Source organism: Garra rufa, chromosome 5 (genome assembly GCF_049309525.1).
Source record: "Garra rufa chromosome 5, GarRuf1.0, whole genome shotgun sequence".
Classification (NCBI taxonomy): domain Eukaryota; kingdom Metazoa; phylum Chordata; class Actinopteri; order Cypriniformes; family Cyprinidae; genus Garra; species Garra rufa.
In genome coordinates this window covers 49,704,585-49,727,975 of record NC_133365.1, presented here as the reverse complement: position 1 = coordinate 49,727,975, position 23,391 = coordinate 49,704,585, and the positions used below count along the sequence as shown (strand labels likewise).

The 23,391-nt window shown below is 34.4% G+C and overlaps 2 protein-coding genes across 3 annotated transcripts; both read right to left on the bottom strand.

Annotated features, from left to right (window-relative positions):
- Positions 1-415: 415 nt before the first annotated feature.
- LOC141334889 (E3 ubiquitin-protein ligase RNF183) lies at positions 416-6,525 on the bottom strand. The gene is made up of 2 exons (XM_073840114.1): positions 6,413-6,525; positions 416-1,066 (listed from the first exon to the last, which is right to left on the bottom strand). Exon 2 carries the CDS (start codon positions 992-994, stop codon positions 416-418), a length of 579 nt encoding a protein of 192 aa, XP_073696215.1. The 5' UTR covers positions 995-1,066; positions 6,413-6,525.
- A 4,306-nt stretch (positions 6,526-10,831) lies between these two features.
- wdr31 (WD repeat domain 31) lies at positions 10,832-21,991 on the bottom strand. Of its 2 annotated transcripts, XM_073841130.1 has the most exons (11): positions 21,769-21,991; positions 21,308-21,406; positions 21,101-21,232; positions 20,897-21,023; positions 17,532-17,606; positions 16,766-16,910; positions 16,583-16,683; positions 16,404-16,471; positions 13,474-13,615; positions 13,228-13,390; positions 10,832-11,006 (listed from the first exon to the last, which is right to left on the bottom strand). In XM_073841130.1, the coding sequence occupies exons 3-11, from the start codon at positions 21,145-21,147 to the stop codon at positions 10,846-10,848; spliced, it is 1,029 nt and encodes a 342-aa protein (XP_073697231.1). In that variant the 5' UTR covers positions 21,148-21,232; positions 21,308-21,406; positions 21,769-21,991; the 3' UTR covers positions 10,832-10,845. The 2 variants fall into 2 exon arrangements, with proteins under 2 accessions (XP_073697231.1, XP_073697230.1); XM_073841129.1 differs by lacking the exon at positions 21,308-21,406.
- Between the last annotated feature and the right edge of the window lie 1,400 nt (positions 21,992-23,391).

Genomic DNA, 23,391 nt, shown 5'->3' with positions numbered 1-23,391 from the left:
GCCTTTATTCACCCCCTGGAGCCATGTGAGGCTCTTTTTATAATGGATGGATGCACTTTATTGGACTTGTTTTGGACTGATAAAGAAAGACGCCCACCCATGCAATTCTAAAGCTTGGAAACAGCAGGATAATTTCTAATACAACTCCGATTGGATTCGTCTGAAAGAAGGAAGTCATATACACCTAGGATCTAAATAATTGGCACATTTTCATTTTTAGATGTACTTTAATCCCCTCTGACAATTGCTTGTAAACGTAGAAGTCTATATTGTTTTTGTTGTTCTCATTCCATGTCTTTTCCGACTGTGAAACAACGGCTTTGGCCAGTGTCGCCACCTTGTGGACAAACTGATTAGTGCAAAAAAAAAAAAAAATCCAGCTGCGTGTACATTGTACACGTCATTAGAACTGAAGCTATTTATTGTTGGTCATGATGATAGTAATGGTGAGAACGACGGTCAGTATGGCCACCATGCTCATCATAAAAGCTTTGCATAGTGGTGTCCGCAGAATGGTCATAAATAAGGACCTTTCTCTACCGCCGTCTCTGCCGTCCTGACCTTCCGAGCCGGCTGGATTCCCAACATCCAGAGTCTGGCTGATGGTCTGCGTCAGGGCTGGGGCAGAGCTGGGCACTCTCTTCACCTGCAATTTGCCTTTGCTGCGGTTAAAGCGGATGCTGTAGACGTGCTGCATGGCAGTCGGAAGGTAAGACAGCACAGTGGAGTCATTTGCTAGCTTGGGAAGACCCAAGTCGGGTAACGGGGTGTACGCGCGGCACAGAGGACACTGTATGGTGTCGGGTTGAGTGGACTTCACGTTCATCCGTGCAAGACACTCTAGGCAGAAGGTGTGCTTGCATTGAAGTACCTTAGGGGTGTTGAAGACATTGTTGAACTGGCAGAAACAGATGGCACACTCCAGATCTGGGGGCTCAAAGTTGTCGTCCACAGGTTTGTAGGGGTCATGGAGGTGGTTCGGGTCAGACTCCATGACAAGGGGAAGAGGTGGTGTGGGAGAGTGAAGTCAATGGGCATCTTCAAGATCCATGATGGAGTGGCAAGTCTGAAGAATAGATTAGTTTCATGAGTTAGACTGGTGCTTATTATTTTGTGTGTGTGTGTATATATATTATATATATATATACTGTATATATATATATATATATATATATATATATATATATATATATATAATGCATTTGTTTGTTAGTTAGTTTGTACACAATGGCTTTGTGTCTTTTTGCTTATGTTCCTCTATTGCATCTGCCAATTATAAAATAAAATAAAATAAAATAAAATAAAAAACAACCTGGCTCTGTACACAATGAATATTGGCTCTTTTTCGCTAATGTTTTTTAAAAAAGCATCTGCTAAATGCATTAAAATAAATTATTATTCTCTACTGAATGCAAGAATAATAATGAAAATAAAATAAAATAAAAATACTTGGCTTTGTACACAATGAATATTGCTGGGTCTTTTTGCTTATGTTCCTCTATTGTCTGCCAAATCATAAAAGTAAAACAATCATAAAAAAAACCTGGCATTGAACACAATGGCTCTTCACTTCGCTAATGTTGCTTTAAAAAAGCATCTGCTAAATGCATGAATAATATAAAATAAAATAAATAAAAAATCCTTGGATTTGTACACAATAAATATTGCTTTTGCTAATGTTGCTTTGGATAAAAGCATCTGCTGAATGCAAGAATAATAAAAATTAAAAGAAAACTAAATAAAATACCTGGCTTTGTACCCAATAAACACTATTGGTCGTTTTGCTTATGTTCCCTGTATTTCATTTGCCAAATACTACAATAAACAAAACAAAACAAAACAAAACAAAATAAAATAAAACAAAATAATACAAAATAAAATAAAATTAAATAATTGCTTAAAAAAAACATGAAAAAAATTAATGTAAAAAACCCGCATTGTACACAATGAATATTGTTGGCTTTTCTCTTCGCTAATGTTGCTTTAAAAAAAGCATCTGCTAAATGCATGAATAATATAAATTAAATAAAATAATAATAATAAAATAAATAAAAAATACCTGGCTTTGTACACAATGAATATTGTTTTGGTTAATGTTGCTTTGGATAAAAGCATCTGCTGAATGCAAGAATGGGAAAAAATAAATAAAAATAAATACTTGGCTTTGCACACAACGAATATTGTTGGTCTTTTTGCTTATGTTCCTCTACTGTGTCTGCCAAATCATAAAATAAAATTAAATAAAAAAATAAAAAAAACGGGCTTTTTACACAATAAATAGTTTTTTTTCTGCTAATGTTGCATAAAAAAACATCTTTTACACAATAAATATAGTTTTTTTTTCTGCTAATGTTGCATAAAAAAACATCTGCTAAATGCAGGAATAATAAAAAATACAATTTAATTTAATTTAATTAAAAATATATATATATATAAATACTTGTCTTTGTACACAATGAATATTGTTTTTGCTAATGTTGCTTTGGATAAAAGCATCAGCTGAATGCAAGAATAATAAAAAAATAAATAAAATTCCTTGCTTTGTACACAATGAACATTGTTGGCTCTTTTTAGCTAATGTTGCTTTGGATAAAAGCATCTGCTAAATAAATTTTCTACAGTAAAAGCATGAATGCAAATGTTATAATACAATAAAATATCATGGTCATCATGTTTTGGATGCTGCTGTTCTACAGTAGATGCCACACCAAGATTTTAACTACCTTAGCATGCAAGTCTTGCTTATTCTTTCGGCTTCAGTAGAAAATGCTAGTTGACCAAAGAGCAAACAAGATAGTTGACTTCAGGTTGCTGTGGACTGTATAGCTATTACTTGCAAAAAAATATATTAGGACTAAGACTGGTAAACAGACATATTTGTTGTTCAGCCCACGCACTAGATCTATTCACAACAACAGATTTGCCTTGGAAATGCTTACAGGTTTCCATCAAAGAACGGCCCCAAACTATGCAAAGCAGCAGAAGGGTGTCCCATTACTGACGCTCATAATGCAGATAGACAGAACTGGGTTTCTTCATTAGAGGTTCATCAGATGAGCTTTGGGTTGGCCTCAAATGATCATGGTTTACATTTATGATGACAGTATAGTCAAATACCATGTGTTTAAATGACGCTTATAGCTTCACAATGAGCCAACAACATTCAAACTCCAACTGGCAAAACTCAGAATCCTTTGAGACTCAATCAAACTTCCCTTCTATGAACTATATTTCTAAACCAATCAAACCCATTTAAACTTATCTATCTATCTATGTAGAAGAGAGGTTATTAATATGTGAGTATAGGAGCACATAAGTCTAAGTGGACGTCCATGACATGCGGAGTCCCACAAGGTTCAATTCTTGCGCCGCTGTTGTTCAGCCTGTATATGCTCCCACTAAGTCAAATAATGAGAAAGAACCAAATAGCATATCACAGCTATGCAGATGATACCCAGATTTACCTAGCCTTATTGCCAAATGACTACAGCCCCTTTGACTCTCTCTGCCAATGCATTGATGAAATTAACCGTTGGATGTAGCAAAGCTTTCTTCAGTTAAACAAGGACAAAACGGAAGCCATTGCATTTGGAAACAAAGATGAAGTCCATAAGGTAAATGCGTACCTTGACGCTAGGGGTTAAAAAACAAAAAAATCAAGTCAAAAATCTGGGTGTGATTCTGGAGTCAGACCTCAGTTTCAGTAGTCATGTCAAAGCAGTAACTAAATCAGCATACTATCATCTCAAAAACATTGCAAGAATTAGATGTTTTGTTTCCCGTCAAGACTTGGAGAAACTTGTTCATGCCTTTATCAGCAGCAGGGTGGACTATTGCAATGGTCTCCTCACCGGCCTTCCCAAGAAGACCATTAGACAGCTGCAGCTCATACAGAACACTGCTGCCAGGATTCTGACTAGAACCAAAAAATCAGAGCATATCACACCAGTCCTCAGGTCCTTACACTGGCTTCCAGTTATGTTTAGGATAGATTTTAAAGTACTTCTACTCGTTTATAAAGCAGCCAATGGCCTAGGAACTACATACATTGCAGATATGCTCACTGTATACAAACCTAACAGACAACTCAGATCACTAGGATCGAGTCAGTTAGTAATATCAAGGGTTCACACAAAACTTTTAGCTATTATGCCGCCCGCAGTTGGAATCAGCTTCCAGAAGGGATCAGATGTGCTAATACATTAGCCACATTTAAATGCAGACTCAAAACTCATCTGTTCAGTTATGCATTTATTGAATGAGCACTGTGCTGCGTCCGAACAGACTGCATTATTTTGTGTAATCATTTTTACTGTTAATTAATTTTAAATCAATTTTTAAATCATTTCAAATGTTCTTAAATTCTCGGTTTTTATTGTTGTGATTATTATGATACATTTATTATGATTTTAATTCCTCTTATGTACGGCACTTTGAATTACCATTGTGTATGAAATGTGCTATATCAATAAACTTGCCTTGCCTTGAATCACATTAACAATATGCTAATCATGCTAGAAGCATGCTAGCAACTTGTTAATCATGTTAGAAACTAGCTAATCATGCTAGAATCAGGCTAGCAAAATGCTAACGAATGCTAATCATGCTAGAATATCATGCTGGCAGAACATGTTAATGTCTTCCTAATAATGCTAGCAACATGCTAATCATGCTAGCACCATGCTAGTGACATGCTAGAAACATGCTAATCATGTTAACAACATGATAGTAACTTGTTTATCATGCTAGCTACATGTTAGCAAATGAATAACTCTTAGTAATGCTAACAAAATGCTAACAACTAGCTAGTCATGCTAACAACTTGCTAATCATGCTAACAAAATGTTAATAACTTGTTAATAATGCTAGCAACATGCCAATCGTGCTAACAACATGCCAGCAACTTGTTTATCATGCTAACAATATGCTACTAACTTGCTTATCATGTTAACAACTTGCTATTGAAATGGTAGTGATGCTAGAAACATGCTAGTAACATGCTAATCATGCTAACAACATGCTAGTAACTTGCTTGTCTTGTTAGCAACATGTTAATAATTTGCTAATAATGCCAACAACATGCCAATCATGCTAGCAACATGCTAGTAATGCTATAAACATGCTAGTAGCATGCTAACAACAGGCTAGTAACTTGTTTATCATGCTAGTAACTTGCTAATCATGTTAACAGCATGCTAGTAACTTGTTTATCATGCTAGCTACATGTTAGCAACTTGTTTATAACTCTTAGTAATGCTAACAACATGCTAACAACTCGCTAGCCATGCTAGCAACTTGCTAATCATGCTAGCAACATGTTAATAACTTGATAATAATGCTAACAAGCTAATCATGTTAACATGCTAGAAACATGCTAGTAACATGCTAATCATGCTAACAACATGATAGTAACTTGCTTATCTTGCTAGCAACATGTTAATAACTTGCTAATAATGACAACAACATGCTAATCATGCTAGCAACATGCTAGCAACATGCTAGTAACATGCTAACAACAGGCTAGTAACTTGTTTATCATGCTAGTAACTTGCTAATCATGTTAGCAACATGCTAGCAACTTGTTAATCGTGCTAGCAACATGCTAGTAACTTGCTTATCATGCTATCAACTTGCTAGTGAAATGCTAGTAATGCTAGAAACATGCTAATCATGCTAACAACATGCTAGTAACTTGTTTATCATGCTAGCAACTTGTTAATCATGCTAGCAATACGCTAGTAATTTGTTAATCATGCTAGAAACATGCTAGTAACTAGCTTATTATGCTAGCAACTTGTTAATCATGCTAGAAACATGTTAGTAACTTGCTAATCATGCTAAAACAACTAAAAACAACTTGCTTTTAAACGTTACAATTTTTTTATACTTCAAAACTTTTTAAACTTCCTAAATTTTTTTACTTTTTTTTTTTTTTTTTTTACTTTTTTTGAACTTCTTTAAACTTTTCAAACTTTCTGGTCCAGCCTTTTTAAGCCAACTTTTATCTAGTTATTATTATTTTTAAAGGATTGGAGTTGCTTCACAGTGTGCATGAGCATGTATTTCCTGAGTGTATTTGTCCAGTCAGTTTTTGCACATGAACACTGTGTTAAGTCATTTATCTATCCAATTTCCAAGTGTTGATTATCTAATTTCATATAACATGCCTTAAGTTTTTTGAATGAGAGATGCATAACACATTTAGATTTCCAAACCTCCACGTCTTGGTGACTAGGTCTTCTTTTTTTAATGGCATAATCCTATTTAACCACATTGGTGTTCAATTGGTGATTGATTAACTATAAGCTTATGCATGACTATTATCAAGACAGGCAAAATATTATATAATCTCTACTAGATATAAAAACAGCCGACATAAAAATACACAATATATAGATTTACAATTACTCACTCATCTCAAGACATCTTTTCTTTCTCCTTGCCAGATAAGGCAGGTGTCCTGGACGTTAAGGCTGTAGTGTGTCTCTGTTGCCTGTCGGAGAGAAAGAGATGTGTCAGTGTCTTTTCTCTCTGTGCATCTATCGCACTTCTCCGGACATGTTTTACATAGAAAAACAAAAACACCAAGAGTCACTCCACCACCTTCTTTCTTTTTTAGTCTCTCTCTGCCTGTGTGTTGAAAAGAATGGCAGCATTTGAATACTGGAGCAGCAGGCAGGAGGAAATGCACAGTGAGTAGTCAAATGCAGCCGCCAGGCAGATCGACAGTGTAAACTCTACAATCCTGACCTGAGACAGAAGCAAAGAGGGAATAGAGAATACATACCTGACCCGAAGTGAAGACTGTGTGCCGAAAGCCTTCTATCTTTGCTCCAAGAAGTGTTACTCTAACAGTATCACAAAGACATGTACATATACAAATATATATGTGCATACATTTGCATTTACATAAAATAAAACTATTAATAGAATTACAAATTGGCAACAGTGGACATTTTGGTATAGCTCTACTTTTTATTTTATTTTTATGAGAACTTTTGTTTTTTGTTCATGCAAACTTGTTCCTATTGGACATTCTCATTCATAAGCAGCAAAGATCAAGCTATGTGTATTATTCCACAGATGTTTCCATTTCCTGCTGCGACTGTATGCAAAAAAGGGCCAAAAAAAGGTGTTGTCTTCATTGAACTGAAATAATTTATTCACGTTATGTGCAAATACATAAACATTTCCTTCAAATTGATAACTCCACACCTCAGCATTTACATAATAGTCAAATAAACACATCGGTGTAACCCTCACGTCCTTCTGTAGCATTGAAACATTAAATAGTACGTGAACGTCCTTGCTGGGTTTGTTCACCAATATTTTGCGAATATTATATAGTGGTTGCAAAAAGTATTTGGACATTTTAAAATGTATGTCTTGTCATTTCATTACGCAGCAAAATATAGAAAAAATATAAATGAACTAGAAACCAAAACACCTGCTGATTTTGAGTACACTGAGGAAAAATACTTAAACTTTAAAAAGAAATGCATTAAATTAGCTTTTATCTAATATTATTTTACAATACATAAAAATGCATTCAATAAAAACAATAAATAAAAACTTACACAAATAACAAAATAAATGGATTTGCTTGATATTTTGTTATCTAATGCAATGACATTCAGGCAGTTTTAAGTGTGATTTAAGTGTTTTTTTGCGATCACTGTATATTTATCCAGAAATAAAAGACGTAAAATAAAATCTTTGGTTGGTATATTTGTGAAAAAAAAAAAACAGTTTGAAACATTCAAATGTTCTCATTATTTGAAAAAAATCAACATTGCCATGTTGAGAAGACAGTATTTTCCGAAAAAAAAAAAAAAAAAATCCTCAACACTCTTTTTATTCTAGAACTCCTAACAAGGATAGAAAAAAAAAATACATTAAAAACAACAACAATCACATTGCATCACGGATTTTCACTGACTTCACATTCTCCATTGTTTGATCACTGTTTTTGTGTTTTGTGAATTCTATAACGGGCCACATCATCTCATAAGCATCCTCTCTCTCTCTCTCTCTCTCTCTCTCTCTCTTCAGTGTTTCTCTGTGTGTGAAACACAAGTCCAGTCTGTTTACATAAATGTTTGAATGTGTTTATGAGCGTGTCTGTAAACTCTAGCAGCTTCTATGTGAAAAATGATTCAGCGTCCCATGTTGCCAAATCCTCAGTCTGTGTGAATATAACTGTGAGTGAGAGAGAGACTGAGATTTCATGTACATATGTGCTTTCTGAAGGAATGATTTTGGCAGTGAATCATTTTGACCTGTTAGCAATTACTTAATGAAAGGTACAAATAAATAGTCTCCAACAGGAGTGTAAAGAGTACTGGGAAATTACACTCAAGGTAAAGTATGGGCATGTTTTTATCCTCTAAAATTTACTCAATCTGGCTGAAAACATTTGTGGGAATGTATAAAAAGGAGCCCATATTTAATTGTAGTTAAGCATTAGACAGCAAGCTTCAGGAGTAGACTGTCCCGCTAACATTAATATTTGGTGCACAAACTTTACCTTTTAAGTTAACTTTTACTTACATATCTTTCTATTTTAATTACTTAAAACAAAGGCCCAAGACATATTAAACTTAGTCCAAATTTTATACCTAAAGTCACTTTTGCACATCTGATCTTCAGTATAACGGTGGGTATAATCCAAGCGGATTAGTCAAATTCTTCACAATGTTAAATGTTGTTGTGGCCGATTATTTTTCACAGTTGGATTTTATCAGTTCTGAATTAAATTATTAAATCGTAGGGACTATTAACTGTGATTTTTGAGCAAGTATTCAGTTTCAACAAGAGTTAAAGTGATGGATAAACTTTAGAATCTTCCAGAATCTGCAAAATGTTAATTATTTTCCCAAAATAAGATCATACAAAATGCATGTTATTGTATATTTAGTACTGACCTGACTAGGATATTTCACATAAACGATGTTTACATATAGTAGTTGAATTTATTAAAAAAAAAATGACCCTGGCAAGAGCTGGGGTGAAAACCTTTGAACAGAATGGAGATTTTGTGTAAATATTATGAGGCTACAGAAGATATTTACATGTTTCCCAGAAGACAAAATAAGTTTAATTTACCCTGATCTTCAGATTCAAAAGGTTTTCACCCCCAGCGTTTGAACTTTCTGTAATAGTTTCTCTGTAATTTTTCTGTAATTGTTCTCAGTGTGAAAAGATGGATCAAAATCATACAGTCATTGTTGGAAAAGGTTCAAATACAAAAAAAAAAAATGCAGGAAAACCAAAGAATTTGTGGGACCTGAAGGATTTTTCTGAAGAACAGCAGGCAGTTTAACTGTTCAGGACAGATAAGGGACTCATGAACAACTATCACTAGGCAAAAAATCATTCAGGTAACAACACAATATTAAGAATCAAGGGGATGTAAACTTTTGAATGGGGTTATTTTTATAAATTCAATTATTAGTTTCTCTTGTGAACATCATATGTAAAATATCTCCTTCAGGTCAGTACTAAATAAACAATAACATGCATTTTGTACGATCCCTCTTATTTTGGTTAAATAATTAACATTTTGCAGATTCTGAAGGAGGGATGTAAACTTTTGACCTCAACTGAAAGTACAATTATTCCAGTACTTTACACTCCTGGCTTCCAAAAACATATTCAAGCATATTCAGCAACCAAGCAGAAGTTGAGCGGCATTTTATTGCCCACATTTGTTTACACAGCAACATACACTCACAGAAAAAAACATCACACCTCTCCTCTCCAATCATTTCTGACCCTGAATTAGGCCATATTTGGAAAATGCCATACTCTAAATCATTTCTGCAGGCAGGGATTTTTTTTTGTGTCTCATTGCTTTTAGACACTACAATTTACAAATTAGACACAAGACGACTGCATGGACACATGCTTGATTTTATGCTCCTGTTAGTAATGAGGCATGGCTGAAAGGGCCAACCTGTTAGGAATAGCTCACCCAAAAATGAACATTTGCTGCAAATGTACTCATCCTCAGGGAATCCAAGTTGCAGATGAGTTTGTTTCATCAGAACAGATTTGAAATTTTGCATTACCACTAACTCACAAATGGATACTCTTTAGTGAATGGGTGCCGTCAGAACGAGAGTCCAAACAGCAAATAAAAACATCACAAGTAATCCACACCACTCCAGTCCTTCAGTTAACATCTTGTGAAGCAAAAAGCTGCTTGTAAGGAACAAATCTGTTTGAAAGAAACAAATCTATCAAGGTTTTTAACTTTACATTGCCTCTGACCAAAAATAACCAGTCCAAAATCCATTCAAATGCTTCCTCCTGTGACTCAAATAAATCAAAATCAAATTAGTTCAGAGCTGTTTTGGACTGTCTCTTAAACAGTTCTCAATCTGTGATTATTTCATTCAAAGACGTTTTTCCACTGGATCAAGTGATCAATACAGATTCTTATTTTGTTAATGATTAATTTGTTTATTATAAACAGACAGCTTTTTGCTTCACAAGATGTTAATTGATGAACTGGAGTGGTGTGGATTACTGTGATGTTATTAATCAGCTGTTTGGATTCAGAAGGCACCCATTCACAGCAGAGGAGCCATTGGTGAGCAAGTGATGCATTTCTAAAATTCTCCAAATCTGTTCAGATGAAGAAACAAACCCATCTACATCTTGGATGCACTGAACGCAAGTAAATTTTTTTTTTTTTTTTAGCAAAGACTGGTTCCTTTAATAAGAATAGGGTGTCAACATACTTTGGAAGCGTAGTGTGCAGTCTTAGTTCTAGGAGTTCCACTTATTAAATTTGTTTGTCTTAACTCATCAGTTTGATTTTCCAGGTGGTCCAGATGGACGTCAGAAGCGAGCCACTTCAGTGAGGCTGGGCACTGCTCCCTGATCTAGATGAAGTTGGTGCAGTCCTGTGTTAAAACTGGCACACAGCAGACTGCTGGAGTCACACAGAGCCAGAGACACCACAGGCCCCGAACCGTCCAGTGTTAATGTGTACAAACATTCTGAAGAGAGAATATGGAGGAGACAACAATTAAACCATTTACATTTTAAGCAGATGTGACTCTTTTTTTTTTTTTTACACGATCATACCAGCTTGACATGTTTAGCAAAAGCAGCTTGTTTCAGAAAGCATTTGCATTTAAATTCCACTTATCATCAAAAACCTGGCTAAAAAGCATTCATTGTCACAGTAAATCACAGCTCTTAAATACAGTTGAAGTCAAAAGTTTACATTCACCTTGCAGAATCTGCAAAATGTTAATTATTTTACCAAAATAAGAGGGATCATACAAAATGCATGTTATTTGTTATTTAGTACTGACCTGAATAAGATATCTTACATAAAATACATTTACATGTAGTCCACAAGAGAAAATAATAGTTGAATTTATAAAAATGACCACGTTCAAAAGTGTACATACACTTGATTCTTAATACTGTGTTGTTTACCTGAATGATCCACAGATGTGGTTTTTTGTTAGCTGTTCATGAGTCCCTTCTTTGTCCTGAACAGTTAAACTGCCCGCTGTTCTTGAGGACAATCATTCGGGTTCCACAAATGTTTTGCTTTTCCAGCATTTTTGTGTATTTGAACCCTTTCCAACAATGACTGTATGATTTTGAGATCCATCTTTTCACACTGAGAACAACTGAGGCACTCATATGCAACTATTACAGAAGGTTCAAACGCTTACTGTCGCTTCAAGGGTAAACACTATGCATTAAGGCAAAACTTTTTGATTTTGAAGATCAGGATAAATTTAACTTATTTTGTCTTCTGAGAAACATGTAAGTATCTTCTGTAGCTTCTGAAGGGCAGAACAAAAAAAAAAAAAATAGAAATGCAAAATATGAAAAATGTTTTCACCCCCCCCCCCCCAAAGCTCTTTTTAATGCATCGTGTTTCCTTCTGAAGCATCAGTGAGCGTTGGAACCTTCTGTAATAGTTGCATATGAGTCCCTCAGTTGTCCTCAGTGTGAAAAGATTGAAAAAAAACCAAAGAATCTATGGGACTTGAAGGATTTTTTCTGAAGAACAGCAGGCAGTTTAACTACTCAAGAGAAACAAGGGGCTCATGAAAAACTACCACTAAACAAAAAAAAAACTACAGCTGTGGATCATTCAGGTAACAACACAGCATTAAGAATTAACTGTATGAAAACTTTTGAATTGGGTTATTTTTATAAATTCAACTATTGTTTTCTCTTGTGGACTAAATGTAAATGTCTTTTATGTGAAATATCTTATTCAGATCAGTACTAAATAAAAATATATTATGCATTTTGTATGATCCCTCATATTTTGATTGAATTAATTCAATTTAGCAGATTCTTTTGACTTTAAATGGATGTTGGATTTTAAAAGCACTTTAAATACTACTCACAGAAAAAATATCTTTATGCATGTTAAATAACTAAATTATTAATATTTGGGGTTAGTAAGAATTTATGCTTTTGAAATGTTTCTTATGCTCACCAAGACTGCATTTATTTAATCAAAAATACATCAGTAACAGTAATATTGTGTAATATTATTGCTATTTAAATTAAGCTGTTGTCTGTTTTAATATATTTTAAAATATTATTCCTGTAATATAAAGCTGAATTTTCAGCATAATTACTCCAGTCTTCAATGTCACATGATCCTTGAGAAATCATTTTAATATGCTGATTTTTCTGCTCAAGAAACACTTTTGTCAAATACTTTTTATCAATGTTGAAAACAGTTGTGCCACTCATATTTTTGTGACTTTTCCAGAATTCTTTAAAAATAGAAAGTTTAAAAGAACTGCATTTATTTGAAATAGAAATCTTTAGTAACATAAAAATGACTGTACTGTCATCATTGATCCATTTAATATATCATTGCTGTATATAAGTATTAATTCCTTTAAGAAAATCCCTACTGACCCCAAACTTTTAATAGTAGTGTACATATATTTAACAAATATTAATTTCTTTTTGACTTTAAATTTATTCTCAACACTAAAATAATTACTATGTAACATATATTTAAATATTTATATTTAATTAAACAAATGTCAGCTGGGAAGATGTGCTTCCCCAGCTGAGGCTGGGTCCTCTCAAACTTTCTTTTTATCTAATCTAAAGCTTCTTAGAGAGTTTTCTGACTTGACTTCATAAACAGGAAGCTTGTTTATTAACCCATGAGCCAGCTGGCCAATTCAGCGGTTTATGTTTAAAAGTGTATTTATGTGTTACCTGCTGTGTTCTGGTCCCATATTTTTACAGAGCTGTCATACGACGACGATGCCACGAGGGCAGGACATCCGGGACGGGGAGGCACAAACACGCAGCATGCTGTGGTCTGCAGGTGTCCTCTGTATTCGGCCACCTTACAACCAGGCTGTCTGAGGTCCCACAGCTATACACAAGCATAAACACACAAATGTATAAATTCAGGTACATGAAGAACTGTGTCCCGGCAGTATCCGTACACACACTCACCGTGGCCTCACAACCCTGACCGCCGAAACCATTACTGGATGACAGCAGGTGGTAACAATTGGAGCTGATATCACAGTGTGTCTGGATGTACTGCTTTGCCGGAAATGTGTTAGTGACCTGCCAGGTACGGCTATCCCACACCCTGAGACAGATCGTACAAACCAACACACAAATCAAAATCATTAATATACTGTAGTGCTTTTCATAATACACTATAAGTCAAAAGTTTTTTTTTTTAAATAAGTCTTTTCTGCTCACCAAGCCTGAATTTATTTGATCCAAAATACAGCAAAGCAGTAATACTGTAAAATATATTTATAATTTAAAGGGATGGTTCGGAGTAGAATTGACTTCATTGCTATGCACTCCGAAGCCCATGTAAATACCCCATCCGAAGTTTTTTTTTTACTTTAGTCAAACATTTTTGGAGATATTAGAGTTTTTCGAATTGCTTGTTACAGGAGTGAATGGTACATGTGGTGTATCTCGTAAATTGCACCACTAAACGTGCAAGTAATCTTACCAAACTTGTACAGTAGTGTAAATAGGTTATGTACTCACAAAACGCTGCATCGGAACATTTGTAAGTCCACCATGAGTGTTTTAAAAACACGTTTTAGCCGATCCCTACTAGTCTCAAAAACTACAAATGGCGACACGTCGACGTCACTTCCCTGGTTTGAAAAAAGCACGTAAAAGTCCTCCTACAATTTGACATGCACACAGATGTAGTAGGAGGACTTTTACGTGCTTTTTTCAAACCAGGGAAGTGACGTCGACTTGTAGTTTCTGAGACTAGTAGTTCTCGGGTAAAACGTGTTTTTAAAACACTCATGGTGGACTTACAAATGTTCTGATGCAGCGTTTTGTGAGTACATAACCTATTTACACTACTGTACAAGTTTGGTAAGATTACTTGCACGTTTAGTGGTGCAATTCACGAGATACACCACATGTACCATTCACTCCTGTAACAAGCAATTCGAAAAACTCTAATATCTTCATAAATGTTTGACTAAGGCAAAAAAAAACTTCGGATGGGGTATTTACATGGGCTTCGGAGTGCATAGCAATGAAGTCAATTCTACTCCGAACCATCCCTTTAAACTAACTGCTTTCTATTTAAATATGATCAAAGCTACATTTTCAGCATCAGATTTCAGTCTTCAGTGTCACATGATACTTCAGAAATCATTCTAATATACTGATTTGCAGTTCATTTTATTGTCCTTATCAATATCTAAAACTGTTGAGTACCTTTTGTTCAGGAATCTTTGATGATTAGAAAGATCCAAAGATCAGCATTTATCCTAAATAAACAGCTTTTGCAACAATTATACACTACACTCCAAAAGTTTGGAAACACCCCTGGCAAAGTGTGGTTTTGGACGATATCAGCATGTGCATGACCTTTGGGCAATCCTTCAGGAGGCTTGGAGTAATATATCAAGTCAATGTTTGAATAAACTGACAGCTCAGATGACCATATTATGCAGAGCAGTAATAGCTGCTAATGGTGCGTATGTTGATGTATTAACTGTTTATGTAATAAAATATGTTTTCATTGTTTGTGTTGTCCCTTATCAGTATAACTTTTTTTTTTAGAAGTTTTTAGGAAGAATGCTTTAATTTGATAAAAAAAATGATGATAAAGACACTTATAAATGTTACAAAAGATTTCTATTTTGGATAAATGCTGTTCTTCTAAGCTTTCTATTCATCAAAGACATCTGAAAAAAAAATTCTACTAGCTGTCTTCAACGTAATAATCCATGTTTTTTTGATCAGCAAATCAGAAAATTAGAATGATTTCTGAATGATCATGTGAATGGATTAATGATGCTAAAAATTCAGCTTTGAAATCACAGAAATAAATTACATTTTAAAATATATTCAAATAGAAAACAGTTATTTTGAATAGTAAAACCATTTAAAAAAAAACATTAAAACCTTGCTGTTCATAAACTTTTGACTTGTAGTGTATGCAATGTTTCAAGGCAGCTATACAGAAAATAATTTCATGCCTTACAGTCATATTTAACAGGTAAGAGATGGGCATCACTTAGCATTACATCACTTGCTCACTAATGGACCCTCTGAAAGTCCAAACAGCTGATAAAAACATCACAATAATCCATACCACTGTAGTCTATCAGTTAATGTGTTAATTGTGAAGTGAAAAGCTCTGTGTTTTTAAGAAAAAATCATCAACAAGATGTTTTCAACTTCATATTGTTTCATTTCATTCAAATTGTGATGTAAGAAGACAACAGAGGATAGATTTTTTTTTTCTACTGGAGGAAGCGGATGACTCGTATTTTTTCTGGAAGCAGTGGTATATGATACATTAAAATATTTCTAACAAATATGCAGCTTTTCAATTTGCAAGATGTTAATTGATAGACTGGAGTCACGTGGATTACTTGTGATATTTTTATCAGCTGTTTGGACTCTCATTCTGACAGCACCCATTCACTGCAGAGGATCCACTGATGAGCAAGTGACGTAATGCTAAATTTCTCCAAGTCTGTTCTAATAAAGAAACAAACTCATCTACATCTCAGATGGCCCGAGAGCAAATTTTTAGCAAATTATAATTTTTGGTTGAACTATTTCTTTAAATATCATTTAATGAACCTAAGCTGACATGAACTGATAACAAACTTTTACAAAGATTAAAAAAGCATTGTAACAAACTAATTACGTAATATGGGTAGTTAGCGTAAGTTAATGTAAAAAGACCTTATTGTAAAGCATCACAGATACACTATACAGTATATCTAAATTTATATACAGAGTTGTGTGGTGATATAATTAACATAACCATGCAGCCTATTTGTTTAGCAAATATTTCCAGAGAAATCCATCTCTGTAAACAACAACAATTCACCAAAACAATAGATCATATGACATATCAGCGATCTCCTGACCTGATAGTTTTGTCTTCTGAGGTTTGGACAATAGATGTGCTTCCTGGTACCCAGCATAGATGGGTCACCTTAAATAGGACAGGACATGTTCATATTCAGTAACTAGAAAGTATATTAGCACATTCTGTTCACAAGGATATCAGAACACAAGTCATTTTCTGAAGACAAGCCTTTCTAACCAGGTTACGTGAGATGGTGTTTTTCTGTAGACATTCTCCTGATTCAATGTCCCAGAGGCGCATGGAGTTATCACGAGAGCCCGTGCACAGCTTTGAGCCATCTACAAATGAATAAAACCACATTACAGGATTGTGATTGAGATTTTGTGGTCATACCATTTTATCGTTTGATGGTTTGCTCACCTGGGCCTACCGCTACCCCGTTAACTACAAGCTCATGGCCACAAAACTCCTGGACGGGTTCTGTATCTCGACCCAAATCCCACATCAGCACCGTCTTATCACGGGATGCGCTGAAGATTGAGGAGCTTCCTTTAAAACAACATAACTAAAGAAAAACAGAGAGATTTATACACACAGTACATTAAAAACCCTTACTCATTGTATCATCTCTACATGTGTGAAATAAAGAGATAGTTCATCCAAAAATGAAAATTCTGTCATTTATTACTCACCCTCATGTCATTCCAAATTTGTAAGACCTTATTTCACCAGAACACAAATTAAGATATTTTAAATGAAATCCGAGAGCTATGGCACGCTCCATAATGAATTGTTGAATTAAGTCATTATTTTGGTTTTCTTTGCACACAAAAAGCATTCTCATAGCTTCATAAAATTACAGTTGAACCACTGATGTCACATGGACCATTTTAACAATGTCCTTACTGCGTTTCTGGGCACTGACCGTGTTAGGACCCTTGCTGTCTATGGAGGGTCAGAAAGCTCTTGTATTTCATAAAAAAAATCCTAATTTATGTTCTGAAGATGAATGAAGGTCTTACAGGTTTGGAACGACTTGAGGGTGAGTAATTAATGATTTTTGGGTGAACTATGCCTTTAAACAATATTTGTTTTATTCATTTTAGCTCCACCAATGAAAACTTTTTCAAAAGTTCAAGCTTTGCTTGTCTAATCAAATTAGAGGAAATAACTGAAATGTCATTACCTTTGTAATCTCTCTGTTGTGGCCCTGAAAAGATTTACACCGTTTTCCAGATCTCCAGTCATAGACAACAACAGCCTGACCAAAAAACAATGACAGAAATCAATTTAATCAACCTTAAACTTGACATTTTTTTAAACTAATATTTATGCATTATTTTCTGAAAGTCTTTATTTTTATCTTTTCAGTTTTTAATTTCATAATTTTATTTAAAGTTTTGGTAATTTGATTTGATTTGTAATTGTTTTATACACACACACACACACACACACACACACACACACACACACACACACACACACACACACACACACACACACACACACACACACACACACACACACACACACACACACACACACACACACACACACACACACACACACACGTCCACTTTTGTTGAACAGTACGGTTTTACAGTTCTCTCCTGCTCACCAAGTCTGCATTTATTTGATCTGAAGTACAGCAAAAACAGTAAAAATTTGAAATAGTTTTGCCCTTTTAATAACTGTTTTCTATTTGAATACATTTTAAAATGGAATTTATTCCTGTGATTTCAAAGCTGCATTTTTTGCATCATTACTCCAGTCGCATTATCTTTCAGAAATCATTCTAATATTCTGATTTGCTGCTTAAACACTTATTATGCTATTTTTCAGGCTTCTTTGATAAATAAAAAGTTCAGAAGAACAGATTTACCTGGAATAGAAATATTTTGTAATATTATAAATGTCTTTATCATCACTTTTGATCAATTTAAAGCATCTTTGCTAAACAAAAATATTAATTTGTATAATTCTATTAAGCTTTTTATTTCTAATAAGTGCTCATCATTGGATCTTTGTATTCATCAAAGAATCCTGAAAACATATTTAACTTTTTTAAATATTGATAATAGTAATAATAACAAAACATGTTTCTTGAGCACATCGTGATTTTTGAAGGATCATGTGACACTGAACACTGGAGTAATGATGCTGGAAATGTATTTTAAATAGTAAAAGTACAAACTACTGTTGTATAAAATCAATGTCACTATATTTTGATTTTCCGTGAGTCAGATAGACTGCATGAGCTTGATACTTGATACTGTCCGTTTTCAGTCATTTACAATCAGAATTATTCTAACCAATGTTTCGTTGCTGCGCTAGTTATTGTTTGTAATTGATGTTTTAATCAGTTTACTTGTCCGGTCGGGCAAGTAAAATCCTCTTTCACTTGCCCTTTCACAAAATCCACTTGTCCCGGACAAGCGGACAAGCATTAATGTCGAGCCCTGCTTCTTCAAAAAACAAAAAAACTTCAAAAGCTTTTGACTGGTAGTGAATATATATTCATTTATATATTACTTTTGTTTCAGTTTTAATTTTTGTAATTTTAGTACTTCAGCTTCAACTTATTTGAGGCAACAATTTTTCATTTTTATTGAAGTCTTTCCAACTAATATTTATACTTTTTTGTTTTTGTTTTTTTTTTTTACAAAAATGACTGAACAGTTTTCTAATGTTACTGAGTAACAGGGATGGAAATTAGCACCCGCCACCAGCTAAATGCGGGTGATTTTGTGTTGTGGCGGGTAAACTCGCTTCACCCACCGGCCACCGTGGCGGGTAAATAAAAATGACATACTTCAACCGGACGGCGTGAGGCGGTAATGCACCTTAACGTTGGTTGCGAACTGCTGTTAAAATACACGAAGAAGACGACGGCGGACACTTTTAGCGGAGGCACACCTTCAAAAAAACGTGTAATGTGATATATAAACGTATACGTATAAACATTGTTGTTGTTCTGACGGCAAACCAAAAAATCATCTCGGCATCATTCACAATTCGTTATTTAGCAGAGAACACAGAGCACTAGAATTTCGGCGCGGGTATTAATACACATTGGAATCTATCATTTGCACGTGCTTTTGAGTCCTGCTTATTTAATGAAAGAGAGACTCATTTGCGCACTCTATAGATTATGGTCTGTGCGCCCACAGAACGCGAAAAGGAGAGTGACAGATTTAAACCATTGTTAAGGGAGTAAGCAAATGTAATATTGATTTAATACAACAGTTGAAAAACAAGAAAATATAAAATGACTTGCGTTGTCTGACTACATCTCTATTGCCTGATTTTACTCTATTTCTTTAAATGAAAATATTTCTAAATGAGTAGCAGCTCAGCCGCTGCGCATCTCTAAAAGCAAAATAGCGGTGTTTCATTAATGAATGAAAGCGCGTTTTGAACCAATCTTCAGTTCATTATCATCCATTCTCGCTTCTTTCCCGAATGAATCAGCCGTTCGAACAAATAACTTGTCTTACTGCCACCTGCTGGTGGATTTAGTGTCATTGTAACGTATACTTAGTTATTTAAAACGTAATATTTCTATATTAAAAAATGTATATTTAATACATTTATCTCAACATGAATACATTTGCACTTATGCCACCCCTGAGCCTCATTAAATGTCTGAAATTGCACCTACAAGCCACTTTTGTGTTCCTTTGTGCCACCTCTGTAGTACAAATTATTTTTTATTAATACTAATTTTATATGATTGGTAATATAGTTGTCTTATTCTGCTATTAAATTGTTTTAATTAGACATTTTAAAAATAAAATATAATAAATAATTTTTTTAATTGACATATAATGACATTTAATAAAAAAATACCATAAAGGTAAAAAGAAACTGCCACTGTAAATCACATTAATGAGTCAATTATCACCTCAAGGCTAATTTTTTATCAGAATTTTTTATTATTGATCAGAAGATGCTTCAACATGTTTTAAATTAGTAGGACACGCACTGTAAGAAGGACACAAACTGCTTATAAAGTGGATGTGTGACAGGTATGGCTATTGAATGGTGTTTGGCAAAGATATTTTGGAGGAAAAATTTTAAGTTAGAAGTTTTGTTTTTTTCTTGCTTTGATCCCTGGGTTTGTAAGAGAGAGAAAGAGAAAATGTCAATATTTTATTGAGATGTGAGATTAAATAAACTGCTCAAGTATAGTAGATCTTGTAGTATTAATTTTCACATGCAGCTACACATTGTCGGTTAAAAACATTTAGTGGCTGGTAGATTTTGAAATCCACCAGCCACACTGGCCGGTGGACAAAAAAGTTAATTTCCATCCCTGCTGAGTAATATCAATTTCTTTAAAAAAGAAAAAAGATAAAATGTTGTGGTCAGTTTTACCCACTTAATGAGTCAGCAACAGCAATCCAGGTGGGCAGAGCTTAGCAAAGGCTGAATTATTTGTGCAATTCCATTGGATGCTGAAGTAATTTTACACTTCACCTTTGACATCCAACACCACTAACGCTAATTAATCTCCAAACCTCACTCCGATTCAAAGCTTCTCCAGCTCACCTGGTCATGCCCTCCTGACACACACAGGTCAGAGGTCAGGCTGACGACACAGTTGATGGCATCTATGTGAGCGGGTTCATACTGCACTACCTGGTGCACAGGTGCAGGCTCTGACCCCTCTTTGGCCCTGTCAACAATACAGCCTCAATGAGCATAAACTCAATACAACCAGCTGTCAAAACATCACTGCTCATTAGATCTCACTTGTAAAGGTCCGAGCGCCGCCGAAACTTGCTCTGTAGTTTTCCCATGCCTGTGTGGGCATCTAATCACCCGATATCATGAGGTTTCTCTCATCTCTGCACAGCGCAAGCCATCTTCTATCTCTTTCGGGATCTGTGAGAATTACAGTTTTTTACATAAGTTGATGAAGACATCAAGTCTCTGGCAGGCTCACAAGGGAGCTATTACCTGCCAAGAACAGATGCTGATGTTGTCTCTAGCATAAGCTGGTAATCAGTTATGTATTGGGTTCAGTTATGTATGGACACAGCTTGCTTCAGGGAGCTCCTGGAAGACAGGGAGGGCGACCTGAATCCTATTAAGTGCATTAGTGCCTCATCGCATTAGGTAACAAGTAAGATGCAATATGGCAATATTTGGCCAAACCAATATCTTCATCTCCTGCAATCAACCTTTAGATATGAAACAGCTACATATAAAGAAAGAGAAAGGGAGAGAGAGATTGAGAGAGAGAGAGAGAGAGAGATGCACCGGTGCAAAATGCATTGTTCTTTTGAAGGCAAACCAGCAAGAACTTCTTGACAAACATGCAACGCTTTTAATGAATGCATCTGTTATACAACTAACGTTACATGAGGCATACAAAGATGTGCATTAAATGAAGTTCGTGAGACCAAAACAAAACTTACCGACCCAAGCCTTAAGACGCTTAGCCGGATATCCCAGTCATTGTGTCAGTGTTATTGTGAACGGCTCGCATGAGTGTGTGTGTGTGTGTGTGTGTGTGTGTGTGTGTGTGTGATATCGAAGCTTGTAGAAAGTACGTGAACGAAGGATTTATTTCGCATAGTGATCCGTTTTGGTTGTAAATCTTCCAGGGCTCCTTGCGTTCAGCTTCTCCATGAGCGACGCTTTCTCTGTTACCAGGCGCACCGAAGTCACGTGAGCGCCCAGAGGGCGGGGCTTAAAGGGACTTTGATTGAAATTAAGCGAAACAAATAAATAAGACAATATTACATTTAAATGATAACAATTACTACTATTTATTCAATTCGTGCATCTACAAGCAATAGCATATACGTCAATTTATAAATAATAATAATGGAATAGGAATATCTTATATCAAAGATTAGTCAAATAACGTCAATTATCTTTTTTAAGCAACAGATATGTGACCCTGGACAACAAAACCAGTCTTGAGTAGCACGGATATATTTGTAGCAATAGCCAAAAATACATGGTACGGGTCAAAATGATCGATTTTTCTTTTATGCCAAAAAATCATTAGTATATTAAGTAAGGATCATGTTCCATGAAGATATTTTGTACATTTTGTACCGTAAATATATTAAAACTTAATTTTTTTTATAAGTAATATGCATTGCCAAGAACTTCATCTGGGCAACTTTAAAGGTGATTTTCTCAATATTTAGATTTTTTTAGTTTTAATTCCAGATTTTCAAACAGTTGTATCTCTGCCAAATATTGCCATTGTCCTAACAATCAATGACATACATTAAAAAAAAGTCTTATTTACTGTATTCAGCTTTAGAATGATGTATAAATCTCAATTTCAAAAAATTGACTGGTTTTGTGGTCCAGGGTCACATATGGAAAAGTACTATTTAAATAAAGGTGACATATGTCTTTTCAGCATTGTTAAATATTCTTTAATTCAGTGGAAAATAGTTTAATATTAATTCAAATGAACTCAAATATCTGTAAGTGTCATGCTAAATAGTAATTATGTGCCCTCTATTTAGCAAGAATAATTCACTTTTAAAAATAATAATAAATAAATAAACAAATAAAAGCTCCCCTAAATGCTATGTGCAATATGTTGCACATTGAAATGTTATTTTTTTTTTATATATATATATTGGCCATTTTTCAATACCAGTAAGTAAAAGTGCATTTAACTACGGAAATATCTCAATTGTATAAATAAGTCAAGCTTTTATCTTCACAGCTTTTTTGCATTTTTAAAATTTATTTAAATTTTTTTTTTTCGGAAATTGAAGAATAAAAATTCTTTAATTCAGTGAAAAATGGTTGAAGAAATTATGCTCTGAATGAGAAAAATGTATTTAGGAATAAAATATAGGTAAATGTCATACAAAAAAGTAATTATTATACTCAATCTAGTTTTAACAATAAGTGAACCAAGTGAAATAATCATTTTTAACAACTCATATGTCTTGTCAGATTTATTGTTGATCTCTATATGAATTATAGAATAAAAAAATTAAGTCAGTGTGAAATAGACTAATATTAATTTAAATTAAGCTAAAGGAATTATTCTCTAAATTGGG